We start from the raw sequence: 19818 nt of genomic DNA, 5'->3' as shown, positions 1-19818 counted from the left end.
TCACAGGTGAGGCGAGGGGGTGTGAGTTTCTGGAACCAGGAAAATTCATGAGTGTGATGGTGAGTGAGGGGTCCGAGGACCGTGACTGCGTGAGGGGCGTGAGGGGTGTGAGGGTCATGAACGCGTGAGGGGCGTGAGGGCGGTGAGTGCGCGAGGACGGTCAGTGCGTGAGGGGCGTGAGGGGTATGAGTGCGTGAGGGCTGTGAGGGCGGTGAGTGCATGAGGGGTATGAGGGCCATAAGTGCGTGAGGGCCATAAGTGCGTGAGGGCCATGAGTGCGTGAGGCCCCCTTCAGACGGAGCAACATTCTGAGCAATTTCGGTGTTGCTGGCGGGTAGTTCCCTAGCTTTCCCAAATCGACATGAATTGCTGAGATCGGGTTCGGCTCGAAATAAGCGAGCAACTCGGAGCGATTCGAAGACCTTTAAAGCGGCTGCAGGTCATGTGTGAGGTAATTCACCTCTCTTGTCGGTGTGAGGGTCATTCGATGTTTTCACCTGATACCTCGTGCCGGTGGTGATGACAACAAAAGACTTGGTTCTTATTTTGAAATTGATCGTTTTTGGAAATAAACTGTTTCAGAAATATGCATTAGTATTCTCAACGAGACTTGAATCCATAAAAACACGTTATAGAGCGTAATTGTGTGTCTAAATAGTGCAAGAAAAATAAAATTTCACGATGATGATGACAAAATGCAGCAATTGACTGTTGCGTGTGAAAGCGGGTGGCCCGTGTTTCTGCACGTCAAGTTTCTGGGCAAAATTGCCCCGTCTGGAGCGGGCCTGAGTGGCGTGAGGGCCGTGAGGGCGGTGAGGCCGCAAGGTTCATAGGGGCGTGAGGGCTATGAGTGCGTGAGGGCCCTGATGGCGGTGAGTCCGCGATGGCGGTGAGTGCGTGAGTGGCGTGAGGGCCACGAGTGCGTGAGGGCGGTGAGTCCATGAGGGCGGTAAGGGCGATGAGTGCGTGAGGGGTATGGGTGCGTGAGGGCTGTGAGGGCGGCGAGTGCGTGAGGCGTATGAGTGCGTGAGGACCATAAGGCCGGTGAGTGCGTGAGAGCGTGCGGGCCATGAGTGCGTGAGGGGTATGAGTGCGTGAGGGCTGTGAAGGCTATCAGGGCGGTGAGTGGGTGAGGGCCATGAGTGCGTGAGGGGCGTGAGGGCCGTGAGGTTCAGTGAGGGGCTGAAGGTGAGAGTGATCGTGAGGATGAGGGTGAGCGAGGGGCTGAACGTGTGTGTAGCTGTGAGGGTGTGAGTAAAAAGTCAAATTTGGGGGTTTTACGTGCCAAACGAACGACGGGCATCTGGCACGCCCCAGTGGAGGACTGAGGATTGATTTCGATCACCTGCGGATCTTTTGACGCGCAACCGAAAGCTCGGTTACACGGCGCCTTCTCCGTAATACGCCTCCGTCAGATTGCGGACACCTCAGCCGAGATTCGAACCCGCCACATGGGGATCCGTAGGCCGGCGCTCTCGCCTCGGAGCCACCGAGGCGGCTTGGAGGGTGTGGGTTAGTGAGGGGCTTAGGTGAGTGTGGCTGTGAGGGTGAGGGTGAGTGACGGCGACCTAAAATGCCGACCTCTGTCCTGACCACGTCAGCCTCGCCGCAGCTTTGCTCATCTCGAGACAAACTACGTCATGATTGCGCCGGTTGTGGCGCGCTATCCGCTGGCTGCTCTCCGAGCGCTAGCCGCGGTGGGCCGGTTATAACGAAAAATACAACCATCAGGCACAAAATAAAACGTGCGATTGTCATTTACGTATATTGTGTATCATTTCAGCCTATTTCTGAACACGACGGGTATCTTTCAAATTCCGTGGAAGCATCCCTTTAAAGGGATCCTTCAAAGAAACATTTGGCTCCACCGGACTCCCTAGCCGCGGGCATTCGCTTCTTGCTCACCCGAAATCGTCATGCGGCAGGAGTCCCTGGACGTTTCTTCAGCTCCGGCCGTAGTTCTACGGATATTTATGAAGCAGAGTAAATCTATGCGCCGACCACTTTTTTCTTCTAGGTAATCTAATACAACGCGTCGAGAAAGAATGGCACTAAAGGCCCGGATCGAAAATGGCATTGTCTCTTCCCCATACCCATCGGAGCCTGTGCCTGAAATGACGTTTTACCAGGTGGTGAAACAGCTCCTCGATCAATATGGCTGCCGAACTGCTCTGGTAAGCTTGAAAAGAGATGTTCAATTTAATGGTGCTTTTGTATATATATAGGTTGTCTGAAATACCCATCCTCGATCTAAAATGAAGCGTAAAAATCAACGCCTGCACCCAGACTTGGGAAATAATCCGTTACAACAAATTTTTTTTTTTTATAATCCGTTACTTTATGAAATATGTTTGTAATTGCTACGTTAATGTATTGCGGCCGTACTTTGTAATCTATTTTAGTTATAGATATTAGAAACGGAATACTTTAATTACTCGTTACGTTTTCAATAAAAGGACATAACCCAGAAACTGGAGCAATGTTATCAGGCAATCCAGCAGCATACGGATAGCAAGTTCAACGAAAGAACAACGGAAAAGAAAACACAATGTTTTGTGTGTCCGGTCACTAGACCCACTGGAATGACGTACAAGGCATGTACAAGTATGCGAAAAACAAAGATCAAGACACAAGGCCGAGCTGCTGTTGTCCTTTTGATCTCTTACCGGAGGTAGACGCTGCTCCTGAGCATGATCACCGTGAGCTTTCTTCGCAGAATTCCAGGAATCATTTCCTGTCGCCGTAAGCTAGCGGGGTGGTGGACGTGGTTTCAGCTTTCGCTGGCTTGTCAGCTTACAGGTTAATGGAGTGCACGTACATTATTTCTTTTAGTACCATATTGATTTTTACAATCAATACTGTAATACGGTGTACGAAAAAAGGTAAGTAATGCTGCAGAACATCTTTAAAAACACCAATATTGTTTGTATTGTTTCCTTGATAATCGCAGAAAAGTAACGTGAAAGCAGTTTCCAGCGTAACGAGTGAAGTAACCTGTTAATTGTAAACGAAAGTAATTTGTAACTGGAATTCATTACGTTTGAGGCTTGGTAAATTCTAAATGTAATCAGGGTGTTGAACCGGAACCGAACTGTTATTTTTAGCCGAACCGGAACAGAACCGAGCCGAAATCTTTGCCGCCATCTTGTAATTAAAACCGGAACCGAACCGGAAAAAATATACGGTAACCGGTTCAAAGTAATTTATTTGCCTATTTGTTAGTATCAAAGAATGAATATATGGGAATAAAAAGTTCCCAGCTTTATATCCATGTATTGATCAAATCGTCATATACAGAATTTCAATCTATAATAAATTGTTTATTTTTTTCGCGGCGCATTTGTATTAGCACGGCATGTTTCTCACTGCGTCAAGTCGATTAAATTTGAGAAAGTCGCTGGATTTATTACCCTTGTTGACAGCGTGATGTAACATGACGTCACGACTTCGCACCAAGAGTCACGTGGCAGCGTGACGTAGGCGGTTTTTATGACCGTACTCGCGTGCTCGCAGGCTCATAACTATCACCAAACATTCGGATAACGGCTCTTGTCTAATTAAAGATGGTATTAGCCCAACACTAACAACATCTGTAGCTCAGCCCATGCTCTATGCCAGGGGTCTCAAGCACGCGACCCGCGGGCGGCATGCGGCCCGCAGACAACAGGCTACAAGACCGGTTTCCATATCTCGAGGGATAGAATGGCATGCGCCATCGTGATCTCACATCGCCCATTCACTCTCGCTCGAAATGTAGCTCTGGTCTTTTAACGCATTCACACAGTTTATACTTATCTGTGTTCATTTGCCTCTTGTTTTGCTGTATTTTTTGCTTCCCAGCTTTTTATAATGTACAACAGTACCGCAGATCAATACTGCAAGCTCGAGCTCTTTTTTGAGGAATGCATCTCGGCTGCGGTAACCTTCGATCAGCAGAAGCAACTGCCAAAGATACGAGCACAAAATTCACGCCCTCAAAAAAAAAAAAAAAAAAAAAAGAGTTAAAATTAAAACAAAAGCACTTGCTGAAAAGTGCTATAATAAAAATCGTCAGGAAACCAAAAATTGTAAAATAATTGACTATCTTTTTAGAGACAGATGAGCTTGGTTAATTTCTGACTGAATTGAGCAACGGGAACAACACTGTACTTGCTCTCTTGTTTTATTAAAAAGGCCAGCACCTTGGCGTGGTGGTATCATTTTATTCTTGTTATCACATCAGGTCAGGGTCCAAGATAGTCATATACACAAATCAAATCTAATGATGCCATGGACAGAACTGTGAGTTTACAAATGCATGGAACAAGAGATCTCTCAAAAGTCTTAAAAAGTATGCAAGTGCGCGGGACAGAACATGACGATTACGCACGCAAACAGTCAAAAAGCCCACGCAAACGCACGCAGTCAAAAAGAAATAGAACTATTTCTAAATTACTCTATCATCAAACACCATGCAGGGAACGCAGTTAAACGCGCCGCGCTTGCTTGCCTTACCTGTATTAAAGATTTAAAATAAATCGTAACAAAACGGCGTTGGCGAACGCACGTGCGAACTGCCACTTGTTTTCGATTTCTGCTTCAATAATGCTACTGCCAACGCCAGCACGCGCAGCGCGTGTAACTACATTCCCGGAATGCTTCTCGATGCTTGGGTATTTAAGCGATAGGCCTGTAGACTTTTTGCTAAATTACTCAACCACCAAGTGTAGTTACATGCGCTTCACGTGCTGGCGCCTGCAACAGTAACAGTTCTAATGCAAATGCCTAAAACAAATGGCACCTTGCACGCGCGTTCGTCAACGCTTTAGTTTGGTTATCTACTTTGAAACTTTTACACGGGGTAGGCGAGCGCGTGCGACGCGTGTACATACGTTCCCAGGATTCACCTTGATGCTTGGGTAATTTAGCAATACGTCTATTAAGTAGCTGCCATGCCAAACTCGGATTAATTCGAATGGTGTACGTGCCTCCACCGTCCAAGTGCATTCGTAGCATGTTCACGGGATCTAGTTCTGTCACGGTTGCATACAGTGCAAGGCTCGTTTATCTTGAGCACCTGTTTAAGTCCTTTATAATTTTATAGATTCGTTCTCCTAAAATTATTAGCCTAAAATGATGCGTACATAGTACTGAATGCGTTGCAGTTTTTATTTAATTTTGATGGGGCCCGATATTTTCCCCTTCAAACACGCAGTATATAGTGTGTCTTTTTCGTGTTTCTTTGGAGTAACGCAAAAGCGATCGAGTAAAGTAACGAAGTAATTAATTGATTACTTTTTACAGGGAGTAATTTGTAACAGTAATCCATTACTTTTTAGGCCAACTATTTGTAACTGTAGTTAATTACTTTTTTGAAGTAACGGACGCAAGTCTGATTACAACACGCCGCCGCATGGAGAACACTGCGAACGTTCCTACTAGCAGATACAGAACCTGCTAGCAGATACAAACTGCTCTAAGGCAGGTAAAATACTGGGAAGTCAGGAAGATGCGGACTCCGTGTTTCGCAAGGTGATTGGGGAAGTGCTTTTGCGAGGGATGCGAAATATGCAAACGATTTTGTTATTCCCGTCGTTGGCGTCTCTCCAGCGAAACTAATAAGATGATCTACAAAGGCGTAATCACAAGCTAAGATTTACGATAACAGTACACTTTCAATTCAAACAACCTTACGTAAGATGGTTCGGAAGCCGAGACAAAAAGAAATCTGTCGTCTAACGCAGAATTGGGACGTCCGAAGGCTTCTCAGATAGCTGCTACGTAATAACCTGGCTGCGCCAGGTTCTTTACGTAACAGCTGTATCTCAGTCGTGGACGTTCGGTGTATTCTGGGCGAATCTCGAAGTCCTCCGGAACGAAATGACGAGAACGTACCTGGACTCGTTAGTCGCTACGCGAACGCCCGATTGCCTGCAGCCAAATAGCATTCAGCTTGTGATCTTTCGGGGCGACATGGTAGCTGGAAGACTCCCGATCGCGATCACTCATCTCGCAGCACTTTACACAGCAACGGCGCCGCTTTACAGGAAGTGACATCTCTAAAAAGACGGCATTTGCACGCGTAAGCAAAAAAAAAAAAAAAAACATAGCACGCTAAAGGTCTTTTCACACGATGCATCTTTTAGGCGCGCAACAGTTTCGCGACACTCAAGTTTCGCGAAATGTGCTCGTTCACACGTACCGCTTCACGTGCAACAACGATGGCGTTTAGACTCGCGAACATAGTTTCGGTGTTAACCATAATGTGGCGCTCCGAATCATATCGCAATTTATCTGGGAACCTGTTTTGCGCATTTTATGTAGTCAATTCACTTTGATTTTTTTTTTCTTCTCACATACTGCACTACTTGGAGCGATCTCGCATGCGCGCAATGCCGATTGAGGCGGCAACCTGTACTTGCAGGACATGTGCTGGCGCCGAGCCCGTACGCAGCCAATTCATTGCCAAAGCTCCTATCAATGCACATGGTATTCATAGAAACGCTACGTGTCCAATCTGGTTACTTCTCGGCGCCCATGTCCGCCCCGCTTTTACCGTGCCAACTGTTTCAGAGAGCGCACATGGTTTCACGTTCGCTTGTAAACAAAGCAAGCTTGGTTTCAGTTTACTCGATGGTCTCTGATCCAGCGGTATCGTCGGGACAACAATGCTACGAGCACTAGTCTAATCTCGCCTACTCTCGCTAATTGTCTTCGTCCACCGCTGGATTTTTTTCCGATATGCTACTCATTTTTCCTTCAGTGGTGCTTGACGTGCTTGCGGAAGCGCCGGCAGTACCATCGTTCGTGGTTTCGGTTTTTTCGGATTTGGCTCGTCTCCAACACCGGCAGTGAAGTGGTCTTCTCAAACAGCTGGCTCCCCCTTCAAAGGCCACGTGAAAGCGTTTCTGAGCGGCCATTGGCGGCGCCCTCAGAGTGATTGACAAGACTCGGCAAAGTTTCAGCAAAGAAAAAATCGTAAGGGTGCAGGCGAGCTGGTGAATATTAACCATGTTGAAATAACCTGAGACTGGGGTAGAGAAGAAGCATCAAATCGTAGAAGGGACAGAAAATAGACAGGACGACGTCTCAAACTCAGCTAACTTCATTTTCAGCAAAAGCTCGATCCAGAAGCGAGGTGTGCGCGCAACTTTTTTTAGGTGCGTGCGTCCTTTGCGGACTCGTTCAGACGGCGCAACCATTTCGCGAAACTACATTTCGCGACATTAGATGCGCGAGAAAAATGCATCGTGTGAACGGGCCTTAAGAAAGCAAAGAGGAAAACGAAAGTAACAAACCGCGCTATGAAAGCCAAACCCCGCGTCGCTTCCTATCACTAACACTGGCGACGGCTGCTAAACACACACCACTTCACTTCGGGAAGTCTCACTCAAGCACCTGGGTCAACACGAAACACTCACTTAGACGAAACGAGTAGTCGAGATAGGCTAGACCAGGGGTGGCCAAGCTGCGGCTCGCGAGCCGTATGGGGCTCTTTGCGTGTCAAAGTGCGGCTCGCGGCTCCCTCACCAACCCCCCCCCCCCTCTCCCCTCCCGACCGTTCACACGATCACTTCCCGAAAAAGAGAAATGGAACGCGTTTTAATTCGAAAGTGAGGTTGTGGTTTGGTAGTCTTGGTGCTACTGCTACCTTACGCACAGTTCGACTGCTTTTGACTCGGATAGATTGAAAGTAGTTCGAGTTTCATTTATTGCTTTAGACAAAAGTTTGCCCCCCCCCCCCCCCCCCCCAGGTTCGCGGCTCTTGGAAGTTTCGTGGTTTTGTTTTGCGGCTCTTAAGCCGGGTCAGCCTGGCCACCCATGGGCTAGACACTTGGGAGCAGAGACTTCGGCGGCCATAAAAGAATGGCGAAGCTTTTATTTGTTATGGAATGAATCCAAACGGAAGTGCCCGTCTTGTAAACCTCTTGTAAAAAATTATAGCTCTCATTACACGAGTTTTTCTTTAAACGTAAATATATGCCGTTCAAAAGAAAATTACAACGTATAACAGAGGTTTAACAACAAAGATTCAAGCTGTCAATGAAAGTCTTAGCCAATGAGAAGTATAGAAGCCAATGTGTGCTAAACGTCACGCATCACCCACTTTGTTGGGCGCGATTTAAAACGGCCGAAATAGACGCAAAAATTAGTCTCACGCAATAAATATTTCTGTAATTTTTTTTCTTCCGGAAAATTTGTTTTCTGACATGGTTGTCCAAATTAGGCTGTTAAAAAAAACTGTTTTTTGTCGCAGTTACTTTTCAACGTTGTGGCTGCACTCTGCGCAGAGCCGAATGTAGAGATATGGTTTTGGGCTGCCGCTTCGCGACCATAGAGTTACTCTAATGTACGCTAGAGGTTCAACTGGCGCTAGTCTGCTGTCGCGAATTGAAGCAGGGAGCAAGCAGTCTAAAATTCACTTCCAATAATGCATTTCTATGAAAAGAGCGACTGCGTTTTCGATCTTCCTGCATTTGATTATAAAAGCAAATATCCTGAATAATTTGTACGCACTAGGTAGCAGCTAAGTACAGATTGGAACACTTTCCAGGCACGCGGACGAAATAATTTGGGAGTTGCGGCCTTTTTATTTTAAAATTATGGCGTTGTACGTATATTTATCCACTGTCGGACACTGCTAGCGCGAACACGGCGCCGGCGCTTTTCAACATGGAGGATATACGTGACAAACGAACAAAGGACGTGTGGAAAACAAGAGAGACTGCAAGAACTATGCACCAACACCGGATCACTAACTCTTTGTGCATGCAGGTCATCAAAATAAATTGAAGGCCACGTAATATCATTCGATTTTCAATAACGAAGTACTGCTGTATTCTTTCTGCTCATGAATATGCGCGGATATGCTTGTTCTGCTTTCAAAACATCACACACACGCTCGAAATCTTTAGAAATGGTGAGAAGCCAGAGATCAGGTGCTTTATAAAAGCTGCCTTGCATAAAAGATAATACAAGAACACACCTTTCATAGCCCACATAGTTTATTCTTTAAGTTTTGAATGTTTTTAACCACTCGTAAATATGAACGACGTGGTCATTTTTATATCGGGACAGAAAGTGCGTATCAGCAATATATAAGCGCGACCGGAATGATGGCGAACCTTGAACACACTCTACATTGTTTTCGGTGGCTTCTTGCCTGAGAATCGTCGGAAGTTTGGTCCAGAAATATAGCAACCGTAAACAGCTTTGACAGATGAAGAAAAATGCTATGACTATAGCAGTTACAATTATACACAGTTAATAAAGGTACATACTATTTGTTACGACCAAAATAGCCAAAGAAATCCATGGTATTTTCCGGCGAAGAGACAACATGCTCGCACGTTTTCCCATAGGAATGCACAGGAGCACCACAAAAGTAGACTGGTCGCTGTCCGGTTCAGGTTGGCATACCGGAAGTCTCATAGGCACTGGCACCAGCTGAACCTCTAGCTACGTTATAGCTCCCACACTCTTCTGAACTCGGAAAGAACTTGTTCAGAACTTTCTGGACAAATCGAACAAACACAGTTTGAGTCGATGGAACTGATTTTAAATTTTACCGTGTGGCAGCACGACCTACTCTACACTTACGACCACTCCGTATCGAAACACTCCAGCACACACCTCCCGGAAGGCCGAGTTTCAGCGGCGCCTCGTGGCGGCGCCTGGAACTCGTTTTTTTTTTTTTTTTTCCCGACTTTTCCGTTCTACACCAGGTTGTGTTGGCTTCTACGGCGTTGACGGGGCGCTGGCCCAGCCAATACCCTCTGGTGTTGCCTGCGCAAGCTTAAAAAAAGGAAACTAGTCAACGAATTGGACTCCTTCAGGATATTTTTGCATAGAGAAAAAAACATTTTACAGCGCGAACGCGCTGGAAACCAGAGAGCGCCATCAGCTGGCATGCACCCACGGATAACAGAAGAACCCGACGAGGTGGGAGGACCGAGATTTCGTGCTGCCTAGGGAGAACGCCTCTTACTAGGCGGCGCTAAAACTCGGCCCTTAGCCGGGAGCAGGCTCTTCCATAGGAAGCGCGCAGATGAAGTGGTCGTAAGTATAGCTCTAGCCACACACGACCATTTCTAAATGGTCGTGTGTGGCAGTGGTGTAACTATAGCGCCTGGAGCGCATCTACGACTGCAGTATTTAGAGCGTTCAAAAAAAACTGTCTCTCCATCCTCATGATGACGTCATAAAAGTGTCATGCCGTCGCCCGTCACGACCCCGACGGTGTCCCAGCAGCGGTGGGGGATGTGACAGCCGCCTGTTCTGCTGCCGGTCTCTCTCTAGTGTGACACTCCACGGAAACTTCCGCAGCCAGAAGTTGACGGCGCGACGACTGCGACACTCCCGATTGCTCGTGCTTTTCGCCAGAATTTTTACGATAAACCGCTAGGATCGCGACATCCGACAGCGTGACACTCCGGCTTCTGTGACGTCACTTGTTGCCACTTCAGGACCCCTTTTGATGCATGGGAAGCATAGGAAGCTAAACCCACCGGTCGGACACTCGCTCCATGCAGGCACCATAGAACAGTGGAGGCTGTGAGACTATGGGAGAGTTCGGTCAGTTGGCCAGCCGCAGACAAACTGCGCGTGTTCTCACGTGTCACGTGTTCACAACGTTAGATGCAGGCATACAAAAAATAAAAGACAGGTTGCAAGAAAAATAAAAATTCCAAGCATTTTTTAGAGCTTGAAGTGACTGGTGTCCCGGGCGCCTAGATATCGCGCTCCCCGAAGCTTTCCTGATCCTTTCCAGTGGCGCCTCTACTTTTTGCTGCCATAAAACAAACACGTTATAACAGTCCGTCGTTTTTTTTTTATGTATATATACTTAATTGCATGCTGGCCTCCACTCCTTTCGGGTGTATTCTTTGAGAAACAAAACAAGCAAAAAGAATAGTTCCTTAGTTTATCGGCATAGTATGCTCGAACTGTGCGCCGACGTGAATTCTTGCTACCCAAATACGAGAAATGCAGTTATTCGCTTTCTCCACGCTACTGGCGTTTATTTGGACACCATTGCGCCGCCGTCGTCAACGGCGCAAATGTTCAAATTGACGCCGCTCCTCTTCCCGCAAATATGGGGATGGCAACATTTTTCTGGCATAGACTGTTTTCTTTGGACTTTCCTGTGAAGACGCAGCAACGAAGAGCAGTTTTGCGCTGGACCATGATAGTCAGCTATCTGTAATCTAACTCGACCGATACTCTCCAAGGGTTGGATGCCCGCATAATCGTAACACCCCCGAGCCCCTCGTGCATAAAACTGGGGGAAGTTATTTTAGTGCTTCTCTGAACTGAACCCCCTATCCCAGGAATTCGTCCGTCCGTTAGTGAATTTACGCACCAGATTTTGTAGAAATATAGACGTCACGTGACGTCAGGGTACCACGTGACATCACGTCGAGTGATTTCAAATTTTTTTTTAAATTTAGCGGCGAAATGTGCCGGACTTGAACTGACATCAGGTTCCGCGACGTCCTACCACGTGACGCCAAGTTCCCGACCAAATCTGGCCGTAAAATCGAGTTCACGGTGTCACGCGATACCATGACGTCACGGGACGTCTTGTGACGCAGCATATTGATTCCGTGGAGTCCAGCCTTACGACGACGTCATGTGCATGTCTTGTCTTCTAGGCGGTATTGCCATACAAGGGTGTCCCAGAGGAAGTCTAAATTGTAAACATATTGCAGGTTTGGGACGACGAAGAGATCACTTTTGCAGAGCTCCTCAAGATGTGCCAGCGATATGCCGCTGGGCTGCAGAGACACGGCGTTAAAAAAGGAGAGATGGTCCTGGTACATGTGGACAATTCCCTGGAAAACTTGATGGCCTTGTACAGCGTCGTTTTTGCCGGGGGAGTTGCTGTGGTATCCAATCCGATCTTGTCAAACGGTGAGGAGAAAATATGTTTGTGACTTCCGCGAAACAACATTTCGTACAAAGGTAAACTTCGCTGCTTTGACTGTCGGCTACTCGATCTGGCAATTAAAAGGCGAACGCAAGATTCGTGAAAGAGACACTGTGAAGGTCACTTTTCTGTCTTGGGATTGTGCCCCGTATTCGTCAATCAGTGCCGAGAAATTTTTTACCTTTTCACATTCTTGCTGAGCGCACCAAATAGTGTTTAGGGGTTTTTAACTTTCAAGAGCTTGCCCATAAATGAAGGCAAACTTTACTGCGCAAACACGCAACATCTAAAGGAAAAAAAGAAGCACACAACGAAAGATTGTGTGCTTCTTTTCCATGCTGTCTTCTTTTCTTCTTACCAAAATTGGGTGTGTTCTTTCTTTGTCCCCTTGCCGCCGAATACTTCCCAACTCGTTTCGTTCTCTCAACCACTCCTTGGTTCTTTTTGTAACTTTTCCCACAGCACCAATTGTTTTTCCCACTCCTAAGTTCATGTTCTCGCGAGTAGAGGCAGCTTCTTGGGGAGCCTCGTGTACCGTGGCTACCTGGTTGCCGGCCAGCAAGAGCCTCGTTGGAGGCTCACCCAACGGCCACTGTCAAAGTACTTGTGACTGAATTAAGACACAACTGGCAAAGACCGCGATTACCATATTAACCCAAGAGCCGTATAATGGGAGAGTTTGGCCTGTGGGGCGGAGCAAAGGCCGCCGCCAGCGCCGAATACTCCTCCCGCGGGTACAGCGTAATCTAAATGTGCTACACAACTGTCGACCAATCTGTGGTGTCTTGGCCTTGGTAGAGGCGTCGTGATGCAGGCACTCAAAGCTGGATTGCAAACGGTAACAAGCTTGTTTATTCAGCGAGCGCATCACCGGCCCCGCGCCCTGGCTCCATCTTCTTTTTTGCCCCCGTCTTAGGCCTGGCCTTACAGGTCCTATTTTTCTTGAGGCTAGGTGGCGCTAGCTGTGCGCCAGCAAATAGTCCGACGACACTACACAATCAGCAGACCGCGACGTCAGAATATTGGAAACGACATTCAAAGCGTGAAATAGAAGCGTTCAACCTCGGCGTCTCGGTGACAGTTTGGTCTTGACCGGCTTGGTAGAACAACGTCTCAGCTGAGACTGACTAAAGTAAGACATCATCGGTATCGGTTTTGCGTTGGTGAGTGCAAGTTCACTGGACTTACGAATATTTTTCGTGGCAGCCGCGTTAAGCCTAACAGAAGCCCGGCGGAAGTCCACCCGCCGCACCGGTGGCTTCACAAGACCAACTTTCGGCGAGGCAGGAGGACCAGAGCCGGAGAAATTCGATGAGAGGGTACGACCCATATCACCCGTAACATCATCCCGCCACCCTCGCCGACAAGCTCCATTTCAACATCGTCAGCACCTCTCTGTCATCTGTACACAACCTCATCCCATCGTCCTTAGATGCGGCGCCGCAGGCCTTCCTGGTATGGGCTACTCGCCTTTCTGTGGCACCGCGGTTCTCCTGAACCAAAATAAATATTATTATTATTAGTATTAAGACAGAAAACAGGAAGACGACGACGTTGAGAGGATGCCACACCGTGCGTCGGCGGTGCCTTAATCTAAGCCCTGGGTTTCAGTGCCTCGAAGGCGACAGCTTTCTGCCTTGACTGCTGCCCACGCTGCCACCACATCAAATTCTGACACTGAGAAGGCGATCATACGGGCACATCGTGACTGGAAAAAGGCGTCCTCAAAAACCTATGACGATCAAAGCCTGAGTGAGTTTAATACTTTTTTAGGCTACCCAACTTCACTGCCAACTCCCCACCAGGTAATTTCAAGATCATACAACAAAGAATTATGGTGTTTCAACCAGCTGAAACCAGTGCCATGGTTGACACCCCAAAGTGTCACCCAAACCCAAAACAGCTACATTTATGAATTGTCATGCAGTGAAATTGTGCTGGACTTCAACGTCATCATCCAAAGCTTTATTTGTACTTAAAACATTTCCCAATTACGATACTTGCATTAGGTGAAGCGGGTCGTCCTACTGACTGCAGTATCTCTGGGTATTACCACTACGAAAAATCTTGCAGTGAATGGCTTCCCAAGTGGGAGTGCAACCCTTTTTATTCGAAACGCTGTTCCACAGTACAAGATTGATAAGAGCGACTTAGAATACATACACGGGAGTGTCATGTTGGCCGGGCAGATTTTGTGCGTGGCATCTGTACGTCTGCGCTAGAAAAAAATGTCATCTAGGTTTCAGAAGTTTTTAAAGAGACACCTAAGCACTTCTTGTGAGTTTTGAATCCGAAAGCACCCTTGGCACGCTGGTGACTGCTGTGCCGCTGGGTGAGGCAGCGGCGATAGTGCGAAGCTCGGCGCGGAGCGTGCTGAAATCACGTGTCCTCTCATCATCATCAGCTCCCTTGCTGCGGGTACCGATTGACGACGTTAGACCTTAAAGCATAACGTTAGGCCTAACGTTAAGCCGAATATCAGGCCTGCGCATACCCGCGTTGCCCCCTTCCGCTGCGCCGCCAGCAGTTCGGCTGGCCCCTTAGCAACGATGACGCCGTTGCTGCAGAATCACAAGACGCGTCGCAGCCAATGGAAATTTAGGTCCCGTTTCGCCCAAGGGAATGTAGATGCCGTTTATCGCTGCTACAGGTAATCATAACGCCGGATTCACTAAGATAACGCCGGATCTCTCGATGAGTCATTTAATTATTTCGCATTAAAATCTGTCACCGTTGTAAAGATTCAATCTTACTGCGCGGCAATCGGAATGCACGTCATAGCATTTGGGGAGCAAACAGAGATGATAGTCATAGTCGGGCTTTTGCAAAATGTTTTAAAGTGTGCGACCTTGCTGTTGCAAAGTACAACCGTCCGACATTTTTCGCCTCCTTATACATATAGCGCCATCGACATCCCTGCTTATTCCACAAGCTTTTGCATAGGCTGAACGACATACCTCAATACGATGGCCAGTGATCGCTATCCGATATTTCTTGATCTTATGGATTCCGTGGAACTGAACAGCTCACCCGCTGCGTTACCAATTAGAATTCGTTTAGAACACACGTGGAAACATCTTCAGAACCCATATTAGAAGCAGTCTTGGTTAGCGCAGATCAAGGTACCATCAAGATAAAGCTCCAGTCCACTATCTAGGACCGACTTCCCTTATTCAATCGTTTCGCAGCGCGAGGACCGGCCTAGCGAAAACTCAACAGAAAATATTTCAGCATCAAAAAGCCTATTTCAACACAGGCAACTCAGTAACGATCCGATATGCCGCGAAAACAAAACACAAGCACAGGTTCGACAACTGTGCATAAGCTGATTCAAACAAACCTGGAACCCAAATTTTTGAATACTTGCTGCTTCTTTTATCGGCAAGCGCGATCGTCACCTATCACACGCATCGATGACGGTTCGTCTGGGTACAAAGTTTAAAAGTTTAAAAGAAGCTGCACAAAAATTTGCAGACCATTTTGTTTTATCTAAAACCAGACAATCAAGAGGTATGAAGCTATGGATACTTCGTCCCCACCAGACGCTGCCTTCAACATGGAAGGACTAATGCTTTAAAAGAGAGCAAAAAAAAAACACTTCTGAACCGGATGGAATAAAAACATGTGCTGCAAAATACATTAAATGCACGTCCTCAAGAGCTTCTTCAGCTTCTCTACTTAACATGGAACACTTCTGATATATCAGATGATAGGAAAGCAGCCTTGGTTATTCGAGTCTACAAGCCAGGTGAACCACGCGACGCAGAATCGTCATACCGACCCATTTTACATACCTTTCTCCTTGTGTAATAACGCTGATGGAAAAAAATGGTGCAATCTCGCCTCACTTGGGGGCTTGAAATGAATCATTTATTACCACACTAGATGATGGGATGCGGACGTGAGCTCTTTTCTCAAGACAGCACCTGCTTAGTTTAATTTAACAAAGTCACAAAGACCAAGGATCGACATTAGCAGTATATTTCGATGTTACCAAACCCAGTGATAATGTTAGTCTAGCCGTTCTTATTAAAAAGACAAGGGCCATCGCTATCACGGGAAAATTCCAGTCCTTTCTACAAAACCTCATCCCAAACCGAACGCTCCAAATTCGACTTGGTGCGCTTCTCAGTACTTTTCGCCATGGTGCTAAAAGTTTACCACAAGAAAGCTTTCTCTCGTCAATACTTTTCAGCATAGTTCTGCCCAGATTCACGACATCTCTCCACAAGAATACTCTCCTCATCAGTATATCACAGTATGCAGATGACATTTGCATCTGAGTTTCAGCACATCGACATGATAGTCTTCGAAACGCCGCCCAAGTAGTAATTACGGGATCAAGCAATTATTCAGACGATTGTTGTCTACAGGTCTCACAGGAGAAAACCGAATTTATACTTTTTCTTGGGAAAGTCCGGAGAAGGACTAAAATTATTTTGACTCTTCAAGGTGTCCCCTTGCTTCATGTACGCCAGCACGAATTCCTGGGAATCACAATGAACTCCCGCCTCAACGGGCATGCGCTAGCATCTAATATAATAAAATCCAGGCTTACAGAAAGAAATGCAAAACGTAGAGTGGCGAGACAATCGTCGCGAAACTTGCCAAGCTCTACGAAACGAATTCATTCAGCCCTCATTGTCAGCCGTATATTAAACTCACTACCTTTCATTAGATTAACATGAGCTGACACTCATGCCCTGGGACGCATACATTGACAAGGTCATTCGTACTTGCCTAGAAGCACCAAGATCAATGAAGTACGAAAAGGTGTCTGAACAAACTCGTGTTCTGACTTTACCACTCATGGCTATCAAACGCCTCCTTTCTCGAGAGATTTGTTTGCCGACCACGCCTGCAGAAGTAGTAGCTTCGCCTTCTATGTACCAAATTTACAACTTGAATGGAGCGGTCGACTAGAGGATGTGGTATCATAAACAACAGCTGAAATGCATGCAATTCTAGAAGCCCTTTATGTGATAAGCAAACTGACTCCAAAGGCAGTGCTTATACTAACGAACTCTCCTGCCGCACTTCAACAGCTGCGAAAACCTTGACAAACGTCACAACCAGTCATGGCACCAAATCAGTCACGAAATCACTAGAAGCAGGCGGTATCGCAACTGCCTTTCAGTGGATACCAGCGCATGTCGGATTATATAGAAATGAAAAGGCCGACCAGCTTGCTTTCAACGCACACAATCTTCCCGTTAGCATCAAGACCCAAGGCGACATTATGAAATGTTATAACATTATAAATGACCCCATATGGGATTTTTCCATGCTCGCTCTTCGTCTCTCCAACCGTGCCTAAGAGGAAGTCTTTTACGAGCAGAGGCCACACCTCTTTTTCGTTCACGTACAGAAAGTGTACGCACAGGAAACTTACTTCCTCGTTGAAAGAAACGTCATATAACCTGTAACGCATACGGTGTTACAGAATATATTTATCATATCCTAAAAGACTGCCAGAAAATTGAGAAAGAAAGAAAACATCTATCGTCAGAGTTAAAAAGACATCAAAAAATATTTTCTCATCTGGTGCGAGTTGCTCGGAGGAAGTCCTTTCAAAGGATATTCCTGAACTTCCTCCAAGCCGATGGTCTACAAGATCAACTTTAACAAGCACAGCAAGTTCCGAAGTTTATAAATCATAATGAAGTATTTTTGTGATGAATAACTCTGTACCTCTCACCCCCCACCCACTTTTTCTATATTCTTCAGTCTCCATGCGCCTTTCGTCTATTATTTTAATTTTATTTTTTCTTCTCGGAGAAAACATGTCAGCTTATTGGCTAGACTAACCCAATCTGAATTTGTTGTTTATTTAATTAAACCGACCCTTTCTCTCTGTCTCTCCCTTACCACCACCACCAGCACGTTTCACAGCGGAGCTGTCAAAGGCTAGATCTCCAGGATTGTGTCCTCCAGAAAAAAAAAATGACACCGAACTCTGGACAGCTACCGCCATCTATGAGCGACGGCGGCAACTAGACAATTGGGTGCCGCCGTCGCTCATAGATGGCGGCAAGCTTTCATCGGAGGGATCCAAGTCAGGTCCTGGTCGGAAGTTCTATGCCCAAACGCTGTCACCCGGTTGCAGCAGTGGCTGTCGTCTAGCTCCATGAACACAACGTTGCTTCTGTTTCAGTTGTTTTAGTACAGGGGTGGCCAAGCTGCCGCTCACGAGCCGCATGCGGCTCTTCGCCTGTTAAAGCGCGGCTCGCGGCTTTCCTCCACTGCCCCCCCCCCCCCCCCCCACACACACACACACACTTCCCCGCCTCCCTCCCGGTCACACGAGCACTTCCCCAAAAAGAGAAATGGAACGCGTTTTAAATCGAGACAGGTAGCCATTTGGTAGTCTTGTGCTACTGCTACCTTACTCGTACAGTTGGACTGCTTTTGACTTGGATAGATAGAAAATAGTTTGAATTTCGTTTTTTGCTGTGGACAAAAGTCCCCCCCCCCCCCCTCCCTCCCTTTGTTGCCTTTCTTCTTCCATGCGGCTCTTGAAAGTTTCGTGGTTTTGTTTGCGGCTCTTAGGCCGGGTCAACCTGGCCACCCCTGTTTTAGTACGACCTTAGAACGGAAATCAGGATGCAGCAAGTCCATTGCAGTTTTAGGTTTCCGTCCCATTAGGACCTCCGCAGGTGTTAGTCCAGTGATCTCGTGAGGTGTTGTGCGATACTGCAGAAGGGCTCGTGAAATCTTTGTCTGAAAATCTCCCGAAGAAGCTTTCTTGAGTTTGTTCTTGATTGTTTGAACTGCTCTCTCCGCAGCCCCGTTAGATGCCGGGTGATATGGGGGGATCCTCATACCAGGAATTCCGTTCCTCTTCAGGAATTCCTGAAATACAGCACTTGTGAAGGCTGGTCCGTTGTCACTCACGATCAGGTCAGGCAATCCGTGCGTGGCAAATATTGATCGAAGACAATTCACCGTTGCCTAAGCCGAAGGTGAGGGAGCGACCATCACCTCGAGCCACTTGGAATAAGCATCTACGAGGATTAAGAAATATCGTCCTTGAAATGGTCCCCCGAAATCTATATGAAGGCGTGACCAAGCTTTTTCGGAAAAGGGCCAAGGTGTCGTTGCCACTGGTTGTGGTGCTCGCTGGTGTTCCTGATACACAGAACAGCTGTTGACCTTGACCTTAATGTCTTCGTCAATGCCATACCACCAAACGTGACTTCTTGCCACTGTCTTCATTTTGGTGATTCCTGGGTGTCCCTCACGCAGGAGATCCAGCACACTTCCTCTTAGGATTTTCGGAACTACTACTCTCGTACCCCATAGCACGCAATTGTCTTGCACGCTGAGCTCCTGCGTTTTTGTACCGTAGGGTTGCCACTCTGGTGTAGCGGGAAAAGTTGAACCGGCCAATAGCACCTCACGTATTTTCGACAACACCGGATCTCGTCCCGTAGCTGTCGCAATAGCTTCTGGGGAGAGAAATTTGTAGTCACGTTCCAACATGAAAACATCTGCGGGCTTTGGCACTGTGAATTTCTTAGTCACCAGTGGTAGGCGACTCAGCGCATCAGCATGACCAAGAGTTTTTCCAGGACGATAGACCAATGCGTAGCTGTAGCTAGCTAGTTTCAAGGCCCACCTTTGAATTCTTGGTGAACACTGTGGGGGAATGCCTTTGTCAGCGCCTAATAGTCCCAGCAGGGGCTTGTGGTCAGTGACTGCCTCAAAAGGTCGACCCCAGAGATATTGGTGAAATATTGTTATTCCAAACATGAGTGCAAGAGCCTCTTTGTCCAGCTGGCTGTAGTTCTGTTCTGCTGCCATGAGACGACGTGATGCGAACGCAATAGGCTTCTCCTCGCCCATGGAACTCCTGTGCGCCAGTACAGCTCCAATTCCGTAGGGTGAAGCGTCGCAGCTTAGCACAAGGT

General features: G+C 47.1%; 1 protein-coding gene across 1 annotated transcript in view; it reads left to right on the top strand.

Annotated features, from left to right (window-relative positions):
- The first annotated feature begins 2045 nt into the window (after window positions 1-2045).
- Window positions 2046-19818, top strand: part of LOC8040935 (4-coumarate--CoA ligase 1-like) — a 56040-nt gene continuing 38267 nt past the window's right edge. Inside the window, exons 1-2 of the mRNA XM_040221665.1 lie at window positions 2046-2174; window positions 11691-11892. Of these exons, the coding sequence (XP_040077599.1) occupies window positions 2046-2174; window positions 11691-11892 (331 nt within the window). The remainder of the gene's footprint in view (window positions 2175-11690; window positions 11893-19818) is intronic.

This window comes from Ixodes scapularis, unplaced genomic scaffold, assembly GCF_016920785.2.
Source record: "Ixodes scapularis isolate PalLabHiFi unplaced genomic scaffold, ASM1692078v2 PGA_scaffold4__175_contigs__length_147842914, whole genome shotgun sequence".
NCBI lineage: Eukaryota > Metazoa > Arthropoda > Arachnida > Ixodida > Ixodidae > Ixodes > Ixodes scapularis.
This window is presented reverse-complemented; position numbering and strand designations above follow the sequence as displayed.